The sequence below is a fragment of the Eleutherodactylus coqui genome, chromosome 11 (assembly GCF_035609145.1).
Source record: "Eleutherodactylus coqui strain aEleCoq1 chromosome 11, aEleCoq1.hap1, whole genome shotgun sequence".
Classification (NCBI taxonomy): domain Eukaryota; kingdom Metazoa; phylum Chordata; class Amphibia; order Anura; family Eleutherodactylidae; genus Eleutherodactylus; species Eleutherodactylus coqui.
The window spans coordinates 118693584-118716256 of NC_089847.1; the positions used below are offsets into that span (position 1 = coordinate 118693584).

The following is a 22673-nucleotide window of genomic DNA, read 5'->3' on the forward strand; positions in this document are numbered from 1 at the left end:
GCGGCGATGTCGCTGTCGCCCGTGTGAAAAAGGCCTTATGTGTATGCTTACCTTAGAACAAACTTTTTCCTACATCACATTACTGAACAGGACTGTAGGGGGCAGAGCTAGATTACCTGCAGGTTTTCTATTTTGTTATCCCAGTTCCAAGGTGCAATGTTCAGCCATCCAATCAGAAAGCAGCACACATTGTGCATTAGGATGTTAGAAAATTGCCACAGTCATCTTGGAAACCAAAAACAGGGCTGGAAACTGGTAGATCAATGCGGCAGCAGCGAATTACAACTATAGGTAATATACCCCCGCCCCTCCTGTCCCGGAACAGAATTTTGTCATGAGACTGGAGGGACACTTTAAGTCTGCTTAAAAGCCATGTTGAAAGGTGAACATACATGTTACAACTCTCTTGGTTTGCTGGTAAAATCAGCACCAGATTTTTTGTCCTTGCATCGATATTCTGCTAGACCAATATATAAGTAAGGATCGAGCAACTTACAACAACTCGGATGTGTTTGGCCAAATCTCGAGAGCTGCCGGTCAAGAAGTCCGAGAAGGCGGTCTGGGATAGAAGAGGTAATGACTGTTAGGTACTTGCAAGGCGTGAGTCAGAGTATGGAGGACATCGGCAGACAGACTTACCCCAGCATAGAACATCTTATTGCGGAATCGGCTGTTAAATTTCTCAGGGTTAGCCTCTGAAGAAAGAAAAATACAGCCAACTAGTCAGACCACATACCGTACTTGGTTGGGTACAACAAACAAAGATATGTAGTAATAAGACACACCGAGTTCAGTATATACTATCAAAGAGAGAGAAAACAGACTTCAAGGCATTGTCCCATCTGGACAATTCCGAATAGAATGAAGCCACCTCATTGACCATCTAATAGCTAGAGGAAGGGCTTCTCTAGTCCCCGGCAATCAGCTGGTATCACCGGGTAAAGCACAGTGCAGCCGCTCATTTCCCCTCTTTGCAACGTCCCTCTCTTCTAGCTCATAGGAGTTTTGAGTAAGGGGATTTGCCTTTATGGTGTCCATGTGCCCTATGGCAAAGAAATGTCCAGATGTATTACCCCTTTAAATGGGTTTCCTGAGTTGGGCATCCCTTTCATGCATGACAAGTCCCCTGATAACGATCTGGCATAGCTGAGAGTCCCACGAAGTGTAAAATAAGTGATACATTGAAATCAATGGGACATCCCTGTAAGGTCGTGGATGAGCGCCGTCATCTAGAGGAAGAGCTGCTATGGCTAATGATGTAGAACGCTACCCATTTCTTCAATATGGACTAGAATAGGGCATATGGTTAGAGGCTGACCCAAGTATACAATGCTGTTAAGCCCACACAAGTCTTATGATGCTTCCTAATATATCAATATGAGAATTCAGCCTTGAGAAAAATGACTTTAGCGGCTCTGCTAAACTCCCTCCCCCTCTCTACTGCTTGCCAGCTGCCTGCAAAGGGCGAGAGTGGGACAGGGCGGGACACTAGCACACTAGGTTCCGCCCTCTCACAATTGCAGGCAGCCGTCGAGGGGCGGATGTTTAGCACACTAGCTCCTGCCCCATTCCGCTCCCATTGCTAGCAGCTGGCAGGGGGAGGGAGTTTAGCAGAGCTAAACTCTCTGTAACCCTGCCCAACGGTATCCCGCCCTTGTGTATACTCACCACACCCAGGCCATCTAAAAGGGCACTTAAACGGGAGGTGCAGCCGTGACTTGGTCACGGCTGCCCCTCGTTCATGCGATTCTTGGGCCGGCCAAAAATCGCAGCGCTCGTGTGAAGGAGCCCTTAGGCTGACAATCATTTTTGCAGTAGGAGTTAATTTAAAAATTTGTAGCGTTTGTCTTCTGCAGCTTCTACATATCACTGTATAAAGACACTGGAGTATCTCAGTAAGAGGTCTGTCTGTGAGGCTGGACTAGCGGCTTATGGCCCTTTTACGCAGGTAGATCGTTGAGAATCATTCAGATTCCCGCGCTTCGGTGGGAATTTGAACCATAAAATCGTCCTGTGTAAATGCATGCAGAAAACTGAACAACGTGCTGCTCCGTGTTGTTCACTTTTACTATAAATGGAGAACGCTTCCCGGCCCGCTCAACCTCCGTTCTGTCAGCACTGTGAGCGATGCCAGAGATACTCGCTCCTGTGTAACAGCACAAGAGCGAGCATCACTGAGACGAGTGTCGGGCATAGTTTCCCTCTGCTCTCTCTTCTCCTGAAGTTTCTTATCAGCTAATTTATGACCCCCAACAAGGTTGATCACCACTAGGGTGACGGGTTGAATGCTACAGCTTTACATCAGATCTTCAACTGTATAGTAGACACTTGCGCCCCCCCACTCACGTCCGTGACATTACCTCTGGACTCATGGAACTCCAAGGTGACACGAGCATCAAATCCCAGGCTGAAATAATTATTGAACACATCCAGAGGCAACTGTAGGAAAAGGAAGCAGATTTTAAAAGCAAGTGCTTTCTTCGTATACTTACTTATTTAGGATGAACACCCACTGGCGGTTTTTTCTCCACTGCGCTGCGAAAGTAAAAGGTAAAGTCTCGCAGCGCAGTGCGAGAAAAAAACCGGCATCACGCCGGGATATCGCCAGTCTTTTCAATGGGGCCAGCGGCAGTAGCGTTAACTCCATTGAAAAGAGATGGAGAATGCCGCGGACTTCTGCCACAGCTGTGACAGGAGTTTCCTTCATCCTTGCGGGGACCGTGGGGATGAAGGAATCCTCTGCCACAGCTGTGGCAGAAGTCCGTGGCATTCTATCCCATTGCTTTCAATGGGATCGGCACTGCTGCCGATCCCATTGAAAGCACTGCTTTCTGCCAAGCCTCGCAGTATGATTATCGGGGAAGGGCTTGAAATATAAGCCCTTCCCCGATAATCATCAATAAGTGTTAAAAAAATTTTTTTTTAAATTACTCACCTCTCCGGCTGGCTCCCCTGCACTGCTGTTAAGCTCTTTCAGCAGGCGGGGATTTAAAAATCCTTGCCTCCTGAAAGGGCTGTGCTGATTGGCTGAGGGCTCAGCCAATAGCAGCTAGTGCTTAGCTATTGGCTGAGCGCTCAGCCAATGACACATAGCCCTTAGCACATCTGAGCGCCGGAGAGTTGAGTAATTAAAAAGAAAAATTTAACACTTATTGATGATTATCGGGGAAGGGCTTATATTTCAAGCCCTTCCCCGATAATCATACTGCGGGCTTGGCAGAAAGCAGTGCTTTCAATGGGATCGGCAGCAGTGCCGATCTCATTGAAAGCAATGGGATAGAATGCCGCGGACTTCTGTCACAGCTGTGACAGCTGTGGCAGAGGATTCCTTCCTCCCCGCGGGGATGAAGGAAACTCTTGCCACAGCTATCATAGCTGTGGCAGAAGTCCGCGGCATTCTCCATCTCTTTTCAATGGGGCTAGCTAGCGCTGCTGCCGCTGGCCCCATTGAAAGCACTAGCGATATGCCGGTTCTATTCCGGCGTCTTTCTTGCGCTGCGAGGCGAGAGTTTTCTCGTGCTCTCGCAGCGCAAGAAAGAAAATATCGCCAGTGAGTGTCCACCCTTATAGTGTATTTCTATAGGATTATTTCTAATAACTTTATATAAAGGCATTTCATCCCACAAGTTGGTCATCACTCACTTTATCTGTTGCTCCTTCTCCTCGGTCCTCTTCACAGGCCTCAAGGTTTCGCTCCACTTCCAAGTTCCACCTGTCCAATTGGACCACGGATCCCTCCTCCACATGGCTCAGGATTTTAGAGAGGGGTTCATCCGTATAACCCTACAGGAACAGCAGCAAATACAGGACCAATGAGCACAATAAGGAATCCAAAATACACTATCGCACCAAAAGTGACTGGACCCCTGAACAAGAATCAAAAGTAGTATTTATTTACATATGTTACTACTTATTAGGGCCAAAGGAGCCCCACTGACATCGGATACTCTTCATGGCATACTCTCTACTAACATCTGATATGCTTCGGCTGGTATTTCCCTCCATTCATCCTGCAAATACCTGTCGAGTTCTCTCAAAGAACATGGACGCTGTTCATCTTTTATTGACCCAATGCTTCAGTTCATCCCAAAGATGCTCAGTAGGGTTCAGGTTGGGACTCTGTGCAGCCGGTCCAATTGTGGAACATTCATATCCTCAAACTAATGTAAAACAGTGTTGGATGTGTGACGCGGCACGTTGTCTTGTTGGAAGTATGGCCGATCATTCCCAGAGTATTGCCACATTGTCAGCAACACATTATTGTCTAGAATGTCAAGGTCACCTCCGTGATCATGGTCCTTGTCACTACAACCAACAAACCGAGACCATAATGGAGCCTCCGCCCTATATAACTGTTGGCACAACACACTCAGGCAAAAGGCGTACCCCAGGCGTCCTCGACACCTAGATATGTCCATCTTGAATGTTCTTCCTTTGCTCAGCTGTCTAATGACAACGCTTTTTGCACCATTGTGGATGGGCCAATGTGTCTTGTTTAAAAGAACTCACCAGACATTTGCAGGATGAATTGTAGGAAATAGCAACTCAAGTGTATCAGACATTGGAAGAAAGTATACCATGGAGAGTATCTAATGTCATCAGAGCCAAAGAAGCCCTACTAGGTACTAACATGTGGAAATAAATTACTTTTGGTAGGATAACGTATAAAGGGACGGCCCATTCTGTGGGATCACACCTCATTCTGGCATGCAACCAAGTACAGGAGAATGTGGAATAACAATTTATTCTGGCACATAACAGAGTGCGAGATCAACACCGGGATCAGAAAACAGAATCCCAGCCTTTTCTAGCAAGGGAAGAAAAGGAGAGGAGAGAGAAAGAGAGAGAGGGATGCTCTGTAGAGCTGCTTTCCAAGCTGGCTAATAGATGGCGGTCCAGAGCAGTGCATTTGTAAATGGGGACAATCACATGAAATTGGTCAGTGTGAGTGTGTGGGATCACAAAGGGACAGTAGTGTTTCACATGGTAGAGTTGACATCTGAGGTCGCGCCTCAATCTGTCGTGTCTGATCATCATTAATACATCTCATTTTGGCGTACACAGCAAACTGACAGGTATACGTCTTATAGTGTAATATTGGTCTGATAAGACTAATTCATTGGCTGCAATTCATCCAATCTAACCATATACATCACAAAATGATCCGGTTGCTTAAAACAGCATCTCCACAGAAACCACCAATACATTTTAAGCCCTTCAGTTAGTTTTTCACGCAGGTTTGCAGTGATATAGGAAACACCAAAGTGTCAATGCATCAGCCTGATAAAAAGACGACCAGGTCTATAGGAGCAAATCAAGGGCTTAAACGTAGGCTCAATTCACACTGCGTTCTTGTGTCCGGTGTCCGCTCCGACTCGGATTTTGGTCTTCTAGGCAGAAATCTGCATAGGGATGGAAATCTGTATGGAACCATGGGATTCAATATGTGAGAGGGAGACCTCTTTGGTCTCCGTTTCACATGGTTTCTGTCAGTATTTTTAGACAAGGAACTTTTCTACCCAGCTTTAACCCCTTCCAATCCACTGTCTGATGTCTAAAGACATTATGATTTAAGGCTGTACAGTTCAGATGTTGGAAGACATCCGTCGTGGGTTCTCTTACTGTATAATGCCAGCCTCTCTGCTGACGGAGCCTATCGAAAGTGTCACCTCATGCAGTTCTGGCTTTAGCCAGCAGATAGCGCTGTTCTATAACAGCAGAAAAAGTGTAAGCCCCTTTAGGAAAACCAGAATACAAATTGGATTGGAAAGGGTTAAACACCGACAGAAACCATGTGAAACGGAGACCAAAGAGGTCTCCATCCCACATATTGGACCCTTGGGTTCCAGCCTAGTTTTCGTCCCTATGCAGTTTTGTGCATAGAAGATGTAAAGCCGGGATGTTACCAATGTAGCTGTCAAAAAGGTAAAATGAAAGAAACCATAATAGTGATTTTTTTTTTACTTTGCTGCTTGCTCAGCTCTTTCCATTGCAAACATGAGTTCAACAGAGAGCAAGCGAGACCACCTCTTCAATGGCTGGAAAAGAAGTCACTAGTGGGCACTCTGAATCAGCTAACATGGGTCACATGCCCTGCACTCTCTAAATAGACAAGGGCCTTAGAAGTGGGACCCCCAATGTATTACATGTTTAGAGTATATGCTGTGGAAATGCCATAAATGCTTAAGAAACAGTAGGAATACTGTATTCCTTCAAGGACAGCGCTGCCGTCCATGGCTTATCTTGAAGACAACTTACCCCGCCCCAGTTGAGTGTTCTAGCAAGATCATTTCCTGTGCCGAGAGGGAGGATGGCAACAGGTGGAGGAGGAAAAAGGTGCAGCTGATCCAATACAGAGAGAATCCAGCCGACCTGTAAAAACAACACACACTGTAAAATACTCAAAAAAGCGGACAAAAAGCAATTTAGGGTCAAAAAACAAAAATCGCTTTGTTGTGACTTAGGATGTGCAACCAGTCTGAGGTCAGGGTGAAGCCGGGGTGTAGATCAGTAAATGAGACAATGCTGAGATCCTAGATCTCGGAGTGCTGGGCAGCAGCGGGTGTGACGCTCCGCGGCCTGATTTATTTGTTCTAGCTGGCGAGGAGTCTAAATATATCAGCTAGAATCACACAGATGTATCCAGAGAGAAGAAAACAAGACAGTCGGCAGTACACGGCGTCCCCGGACAATGCACAGTAGTCAGACAGAAACACGAGACTCACAGTGCCATCACCTCCGCACGCCAGGATACGCAGCGATGGAACTTTCCGATACATCTCTAACCTGCCAAGAGATACAAGAGAGACGGATGAGTGTTCTGTACACATCACAGGCACCATACAGGAGTACAGCCATACTCATAGCACTAAGGATGCATTCACACTTCCATTAGGGCTGGCAGTTATAATTCACTTCCGTTTTTGGAGCAGAGAAATGAAATAAAAAAGGGAAATAAACGTTTCCTTTTTTTTTTTCCGCCTGTGATTTCAATGGGCTTTAACCCATTTAGGACCAGCCACAGTATATATACGGCGGCTGGTCCTTGGCTTAGAGCACCGCCAATAGTAAAATTACCGCGGTGCTTTAAGTCTCCTGACTCTGCAATCAGTCAGAGGAAGGAACGGGTTATCAGCTGTTAGTGACAGCTGATAACCTGGAGCAGAAGGCAGGAGGGGTTTTTAACCCTTCCTGCCTTCTGCTTCCCCGATATACAGTGCTCAATGAGCACTGTATGGGGAAAGTAAAAGTAAGAAGTACTTTCACTACGGGAGCCTCGGGGGGTCATGTGACCTCCCGGGATTCCCTTCTGCTGCAGAGCTGGAGGGTCAGACTAGACCCTGGCAGCTCTGCAGGTGACTAATGTCACCACAGGGGTTGCTTTCCCCTGTAACTAGGGCTCCTATGGACACCCTAGCTATAGTGGGAAAGTGTCAAATAAAGAAAAAAAAAAAGTGAATGTCCCCCAGAGGTCTTATATGACGTCATGGGGGACACAGATAGTAAAAAACACAATTACATAAATAAGTAAAACAAAACAACAGAATAAAACAACAATCATACAAAAGAAAGAGAATAACACAAAGCAGACGGCAACAAAAACCGTCGCTGTATGCGCCCTGTAAACCAAAACCATACATACTATATATCAAAACGTCCGAAACAAATAGAGGAACCCATTCCATACTTTATTTTAGTGTAAATATAAAAATAATTTTTTTTTAAATTATAAATGTTAAAAAAATTTTTTTTTAGCATTTTACCCCCAATAAAACTAAAAAAAGGAGAAAAAAAAAGTCAGTGAAAAAGATATTAAAAAAATAGTCCTATATGTCAGGGGGGAAAAAACGCAGCAAAAATAATTTTGGTAGCTAAAGCAAAAAAAAAAATAGGGCAGTAAAACCGCCACATGGGTAAAATCCCTAAAAAGTGTCTGGTCCTTAAGGTACAAAACAGCCTGGTCCTTAAGGGGTTAAAAAAAACGGAACACAAATGGAAAGCTTTCAGTTTGCCTCCGTTAGTTTTTCTTATTTTTTACCTGGACGAATAGCGTTGCAGGATGCGCTATATGGTCCATTAAAAAATGGAAACCTAACGGAACAAAAGCAAACTGGAAGCTTTCCCTTTATGTTCCGTTTTTTTTTTTAAAGCCAACAGAAATCAATGGCGTAGAAAAAAAACCTGAAATGTTTAACTTCCCTTTCTCTGCTCCGTAAACAGAATAGAGAGATGGAATTATAACTGACAGCCCTAACTGAAGTATTAATACAGCCTAAGATGTATGTATTGGATTAGAAAACCATGGCAGCTTTTCTTGTATGTATGTAATCTCAAACAAACATGTTAGAGAGCTTTTTGTAGAAGGCTCCATTATGATACAATAAATCGCCAATTGCTCCCACAATGTGTGTGTGTGTGTGTGTGTGTGTGTGTGTGTGTGTGTGTGTGTGTGTGTGTGTGTGTGTGTGTGTGTGTGTGTGTGTGTGTGTGTGTGTGTGTGTGTGTGTGTGTGTGTGTGTGTGTGTGTGTGTGTGTGTGTGTGGTCGGTAGACCACACATTTATTTTCACTTAAAACGCATGTATTTTGAGCTGACAATCATTTTTGCAAAGGGGCTTAATTTAAATGTCTGCACAGTTTTCCTACTGCAGCATCTACACATCACTGCGCATATAAACTGCAGTATAAAGCCCCATTTACACGCAACAATTATCACTCAAAATTCATTCAAACAATGGCTTTTGAGCAATAATCGTTGCGTGTAAACGCTTCCATCTTTCACTCTTCGGCTGAACGATGATTTTTAGGGGAGCATAAAACCCATGATTCAGCCAAAGAGAGATAGCAGGGACTGCACGCAGTGTTCTCCACGGGAGTAGCTGGTGACATTGTATGCAGCTGACACCCCTAGACAGCCCTTGCAAAGACAATGCAGCTGAGTGCAAAGTCCAGACCACATGCTGGGATTTTCAAACAGCTGTAGGAGGCTCATTTACACGCAAATGAAGGTTATAAGTTACTAACGGACATTAGTGTCCATTAGCAATTTATGCAAAACAATCGCTAGACCTGTCAATCTTCCAGTCGTTTGAAAGATTGTCTTTGCGTGTAAATGAGCGTTAACTTTCAGTGGGAGATCCGTCAGTGAGGCTGGACTGAAGGCTTAAGGCCCATTTACACGAGCAACAGCTTTGAGCGATTATTTTGCATAAAAAATAAATGGTATTCAAGTAGCTACTCAGCTACTTAAATACCAATTATGTATGTAAATGAAGCCTTCCCTGAGTGCAGTTAATAGCCTATTATCTGAGCTCAGATCCTTTGTTCTCCATGGGAAACAATGCTATCAGTATTTCCCCATGGAGGACTACTGATAAAAGTGATTGATAAAATCAAGTTAGCTTGATTTTTAACAATCAGCAAAAAGTGCCCGAAATGCGGGTGCCTTGCGCCGATTATCGCTAAAACGATCGCCAATTAGTGAATTTTTATCGATAATCGTCCAGTGTAAATGGGCCTTTAGTTTTCAGCCCTTACCTCTTCTCTCCTGCACTTTTTATCAGCCAATTAATAACCACAACAAAGATAAACTTTGCTGCGGTTATAGTTAATTAGCGGATAAGAACAGGCAGGATTAAGGCCCATTTACACTAGACGAATGTCGGGCAAACGATGCCCAACACTCGCCCCTGTCTGTACTCGCTCCTGTATTGTTACACAGGAGCGATTATCGCTGGCTCGCTCACAGAGCGGCCAGCAGAGAGGCTGGAGGAGATTTCTCTTTTCGCTCTCCCCCGCCCCTCTCAATTCACTGAACATAGCAGCCGTTCAGTAGTGAATGGACGCTGTGTTAAGTAAATGGAGAGGGGCGGGGGAGAGTGAGGAGTGAAATCTCCTCCAGCCACCCCGGCGCCCTGCTGGGCGATCTGTCAGAGCCAGCGATACTCGCTCCTGTGTAACAGCATGGGAGCGAGTACAGACAGGGACGAGTGTCAGGCATTGTTTGCCAGACATTCGTCCAGTGTAAACGGGCCTTAAGAAAGAGCAGAGCGGAACTAGACCATCAGTCCAGCCTCACTGACAGATTTCCTATTGACACTTAGTCTGCAGTGTCTACATATAGTGATATGTAGAAGCTGCAGAAGACAAACTCTCCAAAATGTTTACTTAAACCTTATTGCAAAGATGACTATCAGCCCAAAATACATGCATCTTAGTGAAAAAATCCCCTCCAAAAGGTGTCCATACTGTTTAAGTTAGTTACATGGGACAAGGTGATGAATAGTTGATTGTGGGGGCAGACTGCTGGAACCCCAACAATCACAAAAACAGGGAATTTGAGTGTCTTCGAATAAATGGAGTGGCAGTCCCGCGTGCACACTACTGCTCCATTAATTTTAATGGGACCGCCAGGAATCACTGAGTGCATGTACGTGTGAGCACAGCTCCATTTCATTCAGGGACACTTCGAAACTCTGATCTCATGATCGTGGGCGGTCCCGGTAGTCAGGCTTCCACCAATCGGCTTACCTTTCACCTATCCCGTAGATCGTAAGTTTCATAGGGCAACCCCTTTTGTAAGGCTGGCTTATACCTTACCATTAATGCTACATGACCTCTTTGGCAGGGATACATGTCACAGGCCCAAAGATTGCAGTGTTGTCCTTGCCCATGTTTTATTTAATCTGCCCTTCACCCCCCACCCCAAAAAGGCAAACCTCTTTAAAGCCAATGCACCAGTTTTAGACATCTAGCATGATCAGGCATTAATAGCATCCTCAGCCAAGTAAAATAATTGCCCCCAACCATTAATTTTAGTCCCTTGTTGATGGCTAAGTGGGATAGAATAGAGCAATTAATCAACAGCGTGAACACGTCCAGCAGCCACCTTTGGAGCCGACTGAAATCAAACTTATTTAAGACAAGTGACCGTTCAGGATTTGAACTGTCGGATCGGTCTTAATTCTCTGTCTGATAGCGCGGGTTTATTTAAAATTAGTGTATTCTTTTTAGGCCTAATGCACATGGGTGGATTTTTGCTGCAGAATCCACGGCGGGAGTCTGGCCACGGATTCCGCAGCAATGTCCGTCCATAGCATACAATGTAAAATGATTCTTCCATGCACACGGACGGAAATCACTTGCAATTTCCATTCACAGAGGAACAGTCACAGCATGTTCTATTTTTGTGTGGGACTCGCACGGACGGCTTACATTACAATCATCGCCGGTGTGGCATTCTCTGCAATGTACATGTGCGCCAGCCGACACACCCGTAGCACACAGAAAAACAATCCGGACAGGTACGCGGGTAGGGGGGGGGGGGGGGGGAGCGGGCCGGCACAGGGTCAGATTCTGCATGCAGAATCAGACCCCGCCATATGCATTTGGCCTTAGTCTGCTCTAGCCCAGCCCTAACTATGTTTCCATCTTTACTGGAAAAAACTAAAATTATCAAAAATATCAAAGCCAAGATACATTTCTTGTTCTTGGCTCTGTAGCGGCATCTATACAGTGTACACCTACTCTGACCCCAAGCTTAGTACAATTTCCCTTGGTCTGCTTACTACATGAAGAAGTGATCACCTCTTTATGGATTACATACATTTCCAGTGCCTCTGTGCACCTTCTTAGAAACGTACACCGGATCCAGCAATTTCTGGAGTAAATTATACATTAATCTATTGGTCTAAACCACACGCTCCGTCCCGATAAGCCCCGCCTACTATTCAAAAAAGTGATGGGGCCAGCACAGAATTAAGAAAAAAAGTCACAAATGTTTGTGCAAATACCCACTTGTATCAGAAAGTAGTTTATAAATGTGCCCCATTATTCTCAGGCTCCTCTACAGACCCTCGCCTCCTTCCCCGCAGGTATCTGCATTCTGGCTTCCAGTGACAAATATAGAGATCATCACTGCAGGCCAGGAAACTGGTGGGGGAACAGGCAAGGGTCTTCAGGGGAGCGGTGAAAAAAATCCAAAAGGCGAGTCATCTTTTTGTTTTCCTTGTTCTGATCCGCAGTGGCAAATCTACACCAAGCAGACGCAGCGGGTGGGCCGCATGTATATATCCCCTGCGGCTTAGCTGCACAAAAATTTGGACAAAATTTCTGCAGCAATTCTGCAATTTGTGAACATACCCTTGAAATACAACATTCAAGAAAGAAAGAAGTTAGTCAACTCCTGCCATTTCAAAAAGGGCTCAGGAAAAGTAAAAAGAGATTAGTTACGCGAGTCCCATTTTAGTGCTTTTCTGACAGCTCACCACCCTGAAAGAACCAGAGACGTAGAGCCATTTCCCGCAGAAGTCACACTCCATTCGTGCAGCGTTTATAGGCAGAGGGTCTGATTCATACGTTATTTTTGAAGGAAAGTGAGCGATAACCATTTCTATATTTAGTCGTGTAAATCGCACTGTGGAGAAATGCCGTCAGAGGGGTGAGCAGCCCGTTATATAACCAGGAGGTGTTTGGTGAGCACATTGTTCCACATATATAGCACCGCATCGGTTTCAATGCTAGGTAACCTGGAGAGCCTCTAAGTTAACATTACAATAGGTCTTCAATAAGGGATACCGCCCCCATGATAGACAATATCTGAGTGTTCACCTTTAATGTCCTTTATATTAAAACTCCTTTAAAGGAAATCGGGGGCCGGGCTGAACCGTGGGGGCTCGGGCTGAACCGTTGGGGGCTCGGGATGAACCGTTGGGGGCTCGGGATGAACCGTTGGGGGCTCGGGATGAACCGTTGGGGGCCGGGATGAACCGTTGGGGGCCGGGATGAACCGTTGGGGGCCGGGATGAACCGTTGGGGGCCGGGATGAACCGTTGGGGGCCGGGATGAACCGTTGGGGGCCGGGATGAACCGTTGGGGGCCGGGATGAACCGTTGGGGGCCGGGATGAACCGTTGGGGGCCGGGATGAACCGTTGGGGGGCCGGGATGAACCGTGGGGGCCCGGGATGAACCGTGGGCGGATATGCCTATTCCCCGCATGTATGTTTAATTGTGAAACGCTGTGGCCATGCTACCTGTGGTGCAGGCAACATGAACCTGATGACACATTCCCTTTAACTCATTAAATGGTCAAGTCACTTATAAATTACTTAGACAACAGTATAAACCTCACTGCTTATTTCATGATGAGAAAATGGTGAAAGGTTCCCTTTAAGGAAACATGATATATGCATGCAGTTACTGGACGGCTGCAGCAATACATACTTCCTGTAGCTGTCCTTGGGCAGAGATGCTCATGTGATCAATGCTAACCAATCAGAGAGCGCATTAGCTAGAAAGAAAATTGCTGCAGCCAGCTTGGACGGCTCCAACTATAGAGCCTCGCGTGGCGCAGAGTGCTAAGGCAGCAGAGATATGAGTTCAATCCCCGCATGGTTCAGGTAGCCGGCTTAAGGTCGACTCAGCCTTCCATCCTTCCAAGGTCAGTAAAATGAGCACCCAGCTTGCTAGGGGGTAATAAATAAATAAATTACCTGAAAGTGCTGTGAAATAAGTTGGCGCTATACAAATAGCAAGATTTAGTTTATTTATTCTTTAAAAGGGCCCCAAACCAGCAGATTGGAGGGGCAACAGAGAAGGACAAGTGCAGGTAATAAATTACCCTCCCGCTCCTGTTCCGGAACAGAATTCTGTCCCAAAACCAATGCGTCACTTTAACGGAAATGGGAACACCAATTGATACTAAAAGACATCTGACATCTTGTCATATACACAACGACGATGAGACATTACTGCAAGAGTCAAGGCTGAATACTCACGCTTCCTTCGGACCACCTTGACTAAGGTCAAACACTTGCCGTGGATTCAGATACCACATGAAAGACTGAAGTATCTTCACACCCTATTAGGACAGGGATTAAACTCATCAGACTGCAATCCATGGGCACTCGATAACAAAGTATTCACCAAGGCTATCAAGATGTCCGGACAAACCCTGCAGCTTGGATAAACGTGCCGCAAATACAACGAATGCAAATAAGGAAGATGGAACAATACCTCTGCAGCGCCACCTATTGGATGGCAGCATTCCTTCAAGTCAATGTACGACTTTTTAACAAGTCTGTAAAACAATGATCAGGAATAGGAAACCAAGCCAGAAATCCATACACAGACAGCTGTTTCAGGGTGTTTGCCCCTCATCAGTGTGCAGTAGGTTTCTGGCTTGGCTGGTGAGATGCTGCCATCCAACAGGTGGCGCTGCAGAGGTATTGTTCCATCTTCCTTATTTGCATAAATTACCCAGAGGAGCGTGCATGGCCTTATAAGTCTCCTCACTCACTTTTCATGTGTCATCTCACACCCCTTCTGGGTGCTCTCCTTGGGGAGAGATGATGCTATTCCCCGACCCACTGACACCTAGGTGTCTCCACACACTTTTTGGGTGCTCTCCCTAAGGAAAGACGACATCCTGCTTGACTCACGTTTTCTAAAATGCTACATTTCAGAAATGGAATGACCTGCCAAGATTGAACTGTGATGGCAGGATACAGAAGGGGTTTGTTGGCATCCTTGCACGATCCCCCACGTTCTGAGGACAGGTCAGTGCAGTCTCATAGCTCTGGTTCTGAATAGACAGTATCTTAGCTAATGAAGCTATATGAGAAAAATACTATAATTGGCATATTAAGTAAATGCCAAAAATGGTTTTCGGTCATTTTTATGGGTCATTACAGTCAAATAAAAGGAGCCATTCCGCATTTTTCACCATTCTATCAAATAAAATGGCAGGATAGATTCCGAAACCAATGTGATCTAATGGTCACCCATCTGCAATCCATTTGGCAAATCTGTAAAACTAGTATAAAAGGCCCTCCCCTCTATCCAGTATTAAGCAATGTGGATGGATCACCTATACATTTTACCAATTAAAGCAGATCGTGAAATATTTTCAATTTTTCTAATTTATTTTTACTCCCTGACTGAGGTGCGGTTAACATATGCTCTACAGCAGCCTTATGGGCCATAGACACAATGGGGGACCCATTGATTTCTATGACAGAGTGTAATGGGCATGCTCTGTAACCTGTGCAGCAAGAGGGAGGAGGTGAGCTGTGCCCATCCCCTATGGTGAATGGTGGATCCTTTCATTTCACTGTAATCCTGCCTGTGATGATAATGAGAGGACTTCCGAGAGATTCTCTACAGAACAGAAGTGTCAGAATATTATTAGTCTTAGTGGTCAGAAAGAAAACTGCAGGATTTTAGGATTTTTTAAAATATAGATTGGGACAGTGACAAGTAAAAGAAAAATACTAAAAAAATATCTTAAAAAAGTATACTTAAAGGGCTTTTACCAAGATTGATTTTCATCACCTCTCAAGAGGATAGGTGATAAAAGTTTGATCAGTGGGTATGTCACCGCTGGGTCACCCACCAATCCAGAGAATGGGGCTCTCTTCCTCACTGTGGGCTTGCTGCGCCCCCTACAGCGGTCAGAATGAATAGAGCGTTGGCCATGTATGCGTAGTCCACTTTCCATTCATTTCAATGGGGCTGATGGAAATGCTGAGCGCTTGCTGCTCGAAGATCTCAACAGTCCCATTGAAAGTGCATGTAGCGCTGGTGCGACCTGCGTTTCATTCAGTCACCACCTCACTGCAGGGGTGCAGTGAGGCGGATGGGGACCTGGGGCCCCCGTTCTCAAGATCAGTGGGGGTTACACCTCCACCAATCAGCAAGCTATCCCTATCCTGTGGATAGGGAATAACTTGCAATCTTATAGCTAGCTCTCTGTAGCTGCTATATCTGACCCGGGACAATTGGTAAAAGTCCTGAATGCAGGACCCCCTCTATTAACTCACAACTTCCTTCTGGTTTTAAACCAGACAAGTCCTTTAAGGTGATTCTTCAAATGTCCTAACCATGAATCCCACACACTTTCCCCCTATCTCATTGGCATATATTTCCATCTTTCTATCATCTCTGGAGGGCTTTACCTCTAAGCCGAGCTGCGGGGCCCACATTCCCTCCCGCACACAGCAACTTAATCCCAGTTGTCTTCCTTTCTATTTATACACTTTTAGTAATGAAATAAAATATGAGAAGAACTGATAAGAAGTAGAAAGAGCCGAGGAGACAGAAGAAGACAAGCAAGATCAAGAGGAGAAGGAGCTGACATTTAAAAGACAACCGATTGGACGGGGAAAGAATCTTAAGACAAAAAGCAAGAAAAGCAATAAGAAGTGAAGCAGGAATGATAAAGGTACTGCAATGGCATAAGCTGAAGTAAGGCTCCTCACTTGATTTCCTCCACTTTTTGGGTTGACAAACACCAGAACAGGCTTCATGAGCGGACAAGGAGCAGGTCTGATGATGAACGGGCGCATCCTGGGCTCCTAAGAGGCAAAGTTATTACAGTTACTCCAGTACAGGACTCCAAGATTTTAACTAGAGATGAGCGAACGTACTCGGATAAGCACTACTCGCTCGAGTAATTGGCTTTATCCGAGTATCGCTGTGCTCATCCCTGAAGATTCGGGTGCCGGCACGGAGCGGGGAACTGCAGGGGAGAGCGGGGGAGGAATGGAGGTAAGATCTTTCTCTCCCTCTCTCCCGCCCGCTCTCCCCTGCTCCCCGCTGCGACTCACCTGTCAGCCGCAGCAGCACCCGAATCTTTAGCCCCGAGCACAGCGATACTCGGATAAAGCCAATTACTCGAGCGAGTAGTGCTTATCCGAGTACGCTCGCTCATCTCTAATTTTAACCCATTAAAAGGGTATTCCCCTCAGCTTTTCATTGAATGAGTGCTATGTAGGGAATAGAGTGCTGCTTCCTATATTGGACTTGGCGATCGACCGGTTTCCCCTCAACCTGTCAGAACTGCTGGGTCCTAGTAGACCAAGATCAGCCCAAGAAAATATATTTTTTTTAAAAAAAAACAACCCATGAACCAAATGCCCCCGCCAACCCAAACCTTCGTCATAGCTGCCCTGTAATCCAGGACCATATATAAGTTATATATCGAAACATCCCAAACAAAATAAGGGACCCTAACAAAAATAGTCGTATATGTGTCACAAAAAAAATGCAGCAACAATCATTTTAGTAGCCCAGGTATAAAAAGGGCCATAAAACCAACACATGCATAAAAGCGCTAAAACGTTTCTGCTCCTTTAGGACTGAAACCCTCTGGTGATTAAGAGGTTAACGTGTCGATCCCACCTCCGCTCCCTTCTTGCTGGGCTTCCTCTTGAATGATGGTCGCTTCTTCTTCTTGCTGGATTTGATTGAACTCTGCAAGGTATCAAGAAGAAGAACGTAAGAACAGGAAGAAATTAACTAAAGACAAGGAAGAAGGAGTGTGCAGTCAATCACCTGTGGTCGCCGCACTCGGATTATCCATGTGGGGGGCACAATGACAGCAGCATGAGCCCCTAAGGAACAGGGCTCCTCTATGTGGTGCAGCATGAAGCATGAGACTTTGTTGTGGTACTGCGGGCAAGAGAGCGGAGAGTCAAGAGAACGGAACAGTACGGTACGGTACACAGGAACAAGGCGCAAATGTGACAAATAGAGATGAGCGAGTATACTCGCTTAGGGCAATTGCTCGAGCGAGCATTGCCCTTAGCGAGTACCTGCCCGCTCGAGACAAAAGGTTCGGATGCCGGCACGGGTGACAGGTGAGTTGCGGCAGTCAGCAGGGGGGAGAGAGGGAGAGAGAGATCTCCCCTCCGTTCCTCCCCGCTCTCCCCCACAGCTCCCTGCCCGCCGCGGCACCCAAACCTTTTGTCTCGAGCGGGCAGGTACTCGCTAAGGGCAATGCTCGCTCATCACTAGTGACAAATTGATGACTGGATTATCAGCGACAGACGATATCGATATTCCGCCGCAGTGGAGGGGGGAGGGGAGAGCACTGACAGATCTCCACGATGAGCCTAACTAATAGGTAGGCTCACTGCGGAGAATCACGGCAAATCGCAGCATGCCGCGATTTTAATCCGGTGAGCGGAGAACCGCTATGATTCTCCGCGGACGATTTATCGCCGTGGATCACGCTATGACTATCTCCCGTGGACAGGAAGCCTTATGCAGAGGATTAGTAATACAGTATATGTTTGTCCCCTAAGGGCGGCTTCACCCACAGAGGAAAACCCGCAGCAAATACGCTGGAAATCTGCAGTGGCCAAATCCTCACCTAAATGGTGCAGATTTTGCCACAGTTTTGCGGATTTTAACCCTTCGTGTTGGATTCTGTCCTTTGCCATGAGGATTGAGGTTTCTGCATTCCCTCAGAAGAGGGCGATATCAATTGAAAGAAAAACTCTACAAACCGAAACCTGAAAGTAAACATTTATCTTTTTTTGATCATTGTGGGGTTTTTTTCTAGACCCGACATTCTGCAGCGATTAATTGCGTAATTAACTTTTCAAAGTCTCCGGGCTCTAAAATCACCGATGTAGACAGAGAACATAACATACGAGCTGCCTGCAGTCATCATTGGGGGGCAGTGTGGCATGTAATGTCTTAGGCCGAATTCATATGAGCGTACACTCATTTGTGCCGCGTTTTTATGCGTCGAGCGTTGGGTATTTGCATGCGCAACATTGTTTTTAACTGTAATTTGTGGGTGCAAGTCGTGCGCTGTTACATGCACAAGCAGCCACGCACCGATGCTCTCAGCCCCTGAAATGGCGAATTAGTTTAATGAGTTTCGGATCTGTTCTTAAACCCGTTACACTAAGGCACAGGAAAATAGAGCATGCTGGTCATTTTTTACCGTGATGGATTTGCGTCAATGGGTTCTATCTTCTGCGTATTGTGAGCATACTTTGCACAGCGGGGCTTATATACTATTCAAATACATGTTTTCTGATGCAAATTCGGCCAAACTGTCTTAAATGCTTGCGCCACATTAATCCTGTGCTTTTAGACACTTTCAGACAGTTTTTCTGAAAGCATTTGGCCTAAATTGCATCAAATTTCGGGGAAAAAAATCAGGCCTGCTAAGGATTCTCCATGGAGAATCCGTAGCGGGTCCCTCCTGCCCCGTGGACATGAGCGCTGAAAATAAGAATAACTTACCCGCTGCGGACCGGGCAGGTCTTCTCTTCTTCACAGCCGGATCTTCTTTCTTCGACCGGAGGATGTACTTGGCACGCCGGCAGCGTGCCACGCGCATGCGCCGGGCCGAAAAAAAGAAGATCCGGCCGTGAAGAAGAGAAGACCTGCCCGGTCCGCTGCGGGTAAGTTATTCTTATTTTAGGTCTCCCACGGATCCGGACGGCCTCCATAGGCTTCAATAGAAGCCTGCGGGAGACCCGCATGAAAATGGAGCATGTCCATTTTTTTTCATGCTCCATATTTTTTTTAATTCACTTTTATTGACCATCCGCGGGTATTTATCTACCCGCAGGTGGTCAATGCATCCCTATGGGATGCGGATCTGCATGCGGGTGATCCACTGCGGATTTAAAATCATATTTTGCCCGTGGACATGAGGCCTAAGCATGAGCGGCTGTCTCACCCATGCTGGATGTGACTCTCTGGTGAGGAAGGATCCGTAGAGAGACTTTGCCAGCTCATCTAAGTGCATGGCAATTGCTTGCTTCAGTTCACCGGGTACAGAAAGGTCTCTGCCGAACCCCTGAAACCGACTCAATGAACCCGTGGAGTTTGATCGAACCTAGGTGAAGAACCACTGGTCTAGCCCAAGTTTGCACTGTCTAACTTTTAGACAGTATTAGTAAATAAGTCCCAGTTTGCATCAGGTAGTCAGAGAAGCTGTTCAGCCATCTTTGTTTTTCCAGGCCCAGAGGGTCGCTGTGATAAATTGTAATTAAAGTTGGAGTCTATATATCCAGCAGGATAGATCAGGACAGAAGAAGTAGACAGACACAACCACAAAACTCACTGCCAGTTTGCACCATGAGCAGCTGATAGCAACAATCTCTTTGCTGTGAAAGGCAAACTTTTGCTGGAACCCCTGAAAAGATCAAAGAAAAATCAATGAGCTATAATGCAAGAAAAAACACACAGAGCGCCCGTACACGCTGCGGTACTTCACTGTAAATGGGGGCTTTACACGGGACAACTATTGTCCAAATAGTTGGTCAATAGAGCAAATGTAAGCAAGAGTTGTTCCATGAAAACACGACCACCAACTACTGCTTTTCCTGAAAATATAACACTGTCTTATATTAATTTTTGCCCCAAAAGAGGCACAGTGTCTTATTTTTTTGGGGGGTGGGTGGAGGCTTGTACTTACCTGGCCCGAGAGGTCTGAGTCCCTCGCGCTGGTCTCTGGTGGCGCTGTGGCAGGCTGCCATATCCTCAGCGTTGAGACAGCACTCTCTTTCTGGTGACAGGGCTTTGAATACCCCGCCTCCAGCAAGCAAGTGCTGTGATTGGATCACGAGCGGCGTTGCTCAGCCAATCAGAGCTGGCGCTCAATCAACCAATCTCAGCCTTTCAGTGATGTCATTCACTGGATGGCTGTGAATGATCGAGCGCTGGGTTGCCCCGTAACTAGTCAAGAAACAATATTTCAGGCCGTGTAAATGTACCCAACAATTTGTTCAGTGATCGGGAAATTGAACAACGAGTGAGCAAAAATGGCGGTGTGTTAAGGCACATAAACAGCAGTGGTTCTTGCACTTTGGCAATTATTCAGAAAATAGTTGTCCAGTGTAAACCCACCCTGAGGTAGACCATGAATGTAGTATTGGAGCTAAATTTGGGTTCGTCTCATCATCTGATGCATCTTCGTGGATAGTTGAGTAGCTTGGCTAATGGAGAGAGACTGGAATATTATTTTCAACCATACACGGGTGTCCTAAGAGGACAAGATTGGACCAGTGCCCAATGGCTATCTTGGGCCAGGGACAAGTAATTCCGGTGCCCAATGTGGATAAGGTAAATGCCATTCCCCTCCCATACCACTAAAAATATTTTGAAACAACCTTAATGGGGTTGTACCAGAATGTCAACTTGCTGATCAGTGGGAGACTCACAGCTGAGACCTGCCAATCTTGAGAAGAGGACTCCCATGTCCTGCTGTCCCATCACTGTAGGTGTCGTTCTCCCCTCGCAGGTATGTCACTCTAAATTGAGCGCTAGCAGCACATGCGCAGTCAGTGCTCCATTAATTTCACTTGGACTCATAGAAACACCCAAGCGGTTGATGCTCAGGTATCTCGTCAGCCCCGTTAAAAGTGAATGAAGCGCTGGTGTGCTTACGCGATCAACGCTGCATTCAGTCTCCTCTTCACAGCGGTAGGGGGGGCAGTGACCTCCATTCTTGAAATCGACAGGGATCCCACCAGTGAGACTCCCACTGATCAGCTAGTTATTCCCTATCCTGTGGATAGGGGATATCTTGAAATTCTGGTACAACCCCTTTAATATCTTAATAAAGGAGATAAAACATATTTTTACAGAGCCTTAAAGTGGTGAGGGGTTAGCTGTGGATTTTTTCAGTTGTGTCAAATAGCATGATTCAATTTTTTTTTACATGATGTAGACCTCAGTAAGGTCTGATGATGTACATACTGGTGCACCTTACGACAATGTCCAGATATTCATTATCAGATATGGTGGCCAATAGTGGGTAACACATATTGCCTTGGTTTGCCAAGACTATAGCAAGTATTATTCTGAAAGCTCAAGCATAAGACAAAGCGGTTTGCGCAGACCTTGTATGGCAGCACATGGAGTCTATAGAAGTGTATCATTGACCATATACTTCCTTAAAAACACTGCTTGTAATAAAGACTATCTCCATAATAGGAGATGCGATGGCGCATGCTACAATATTAATTTTCCCCCAAATGGGCTATTTGTCCTCTGCCCCTTGGGGTTTTTGCCTTCCTCTAGATCAACTAGGGGATTGAAACAGGCTGAACTAGATGGACATTGTCTTCATTCAGCCTAGCATACTACGTATGTAACATAGGTATAGTATAGACCAGTGGTGGCGAACCTATGGCAGGCATGCCAGAGGTGGCAAGCTGGTCTCTCCCTTCTGGCACACGCCGACATCTGCTGCCCACCAAGATAGTGATTACCGGCTGGGGTGCCGAAGTTCCCCAGCCGGTAATCACGCAGTGGCGCTGCTGGCAGCAGTGACCCCGGCGCACATTCTGACATCCCTGTGCAGCCGGCATCCTCCTCCCCTGAGTCCTCTCCTCCTTAGTCCTGCCGGAGAGGACAAGGGAGGAATCGTTGCAGGCTTAAACACTTCATGCGCAGTGAGGAGAACTGACTGACCGGAGCTTACCATAGACGCCATATGCGGTATACAGTTAGCGCATGCGCAGAGAAGTATGATGTGCGGCGGAACGTCTGCACGTAGTGACGTGGTTGCCACGCCTGCTAAGTAGAGTGGAGTGACGCGGAAACGATTGGAGTTTCACCTAGATGCCGCCATGTCTCTCTATGCCCATTGCAACGACTCTTGCAGGTGAGCATAACACACACATATGTGTTGTATTAAGTTGTGTATTTTATTGCATGGTGATTGGTGGATGGTTATTATATATGTTAATGTGTGGAGTGAATTAGTAGCTTGACAAAGGCCCAATTGTAGGGCCGATACGTGGCTGCCTGCTTCATCCTCCATTTTTTAATGGTTTAAATAAAGAAGAAGTTTTCATTGAACTCCTGATGCTGCCTTCATACTTTAAGTTTTTCTGAGCTTAAACACTTACGTCAGTGTGCAC

General features: G+C 46.0%; 1 protein-coding gene across 5 annotated transcripts in view; it reads right to left on the reverse strand.

The window, feature by feature from the left end:
* The window catches only part of DGKZ (diacylglycerol kinase zeta), a 180311-nt gene that overhangs the window by 44087 nt on the left and 113551 nt on the right, over positions 1-22673 (reverse strand). For all 5 annotated transcript variants that reach the window (XM_066583402.1, XM_066583403.1, XM_066583399.1 and 2 more), the window contains 11 exons: positions 19868-19939; positions 17332-17448; positions 17179-17250; positions 16257-16352; positions 13776-13858; positions 6726-6786; positions 6259-6372; positions 3643-3783; positions 2361-2439; positions 640-695; positions 497-559 (listed from right to left, as the gene is read on the reverse strand). In XM_066583402.1, the coding sequence (XP_066439499.1) occupies positions 497-559; positions 640-695; positions 2361-2439; positions 3643-3783; positions 6259-6372; positions 6726-6786; positions 13776-13858; positions 16257-16352; positions 17179-17250; positions 17332-17448; positions 19868-19939 (954 nt within the window). The remainder of the gene's footprint in view (positions 1-496; positions 560-639; positions 696-2360; positions 2440-3642; positions 3784-6258; positions 6373-6725; positions 6787-13775; positions 13859-16256; positions 16353-17178; positions 17251-17331; positions 17449-19867; positions 19940-22673) is intronic.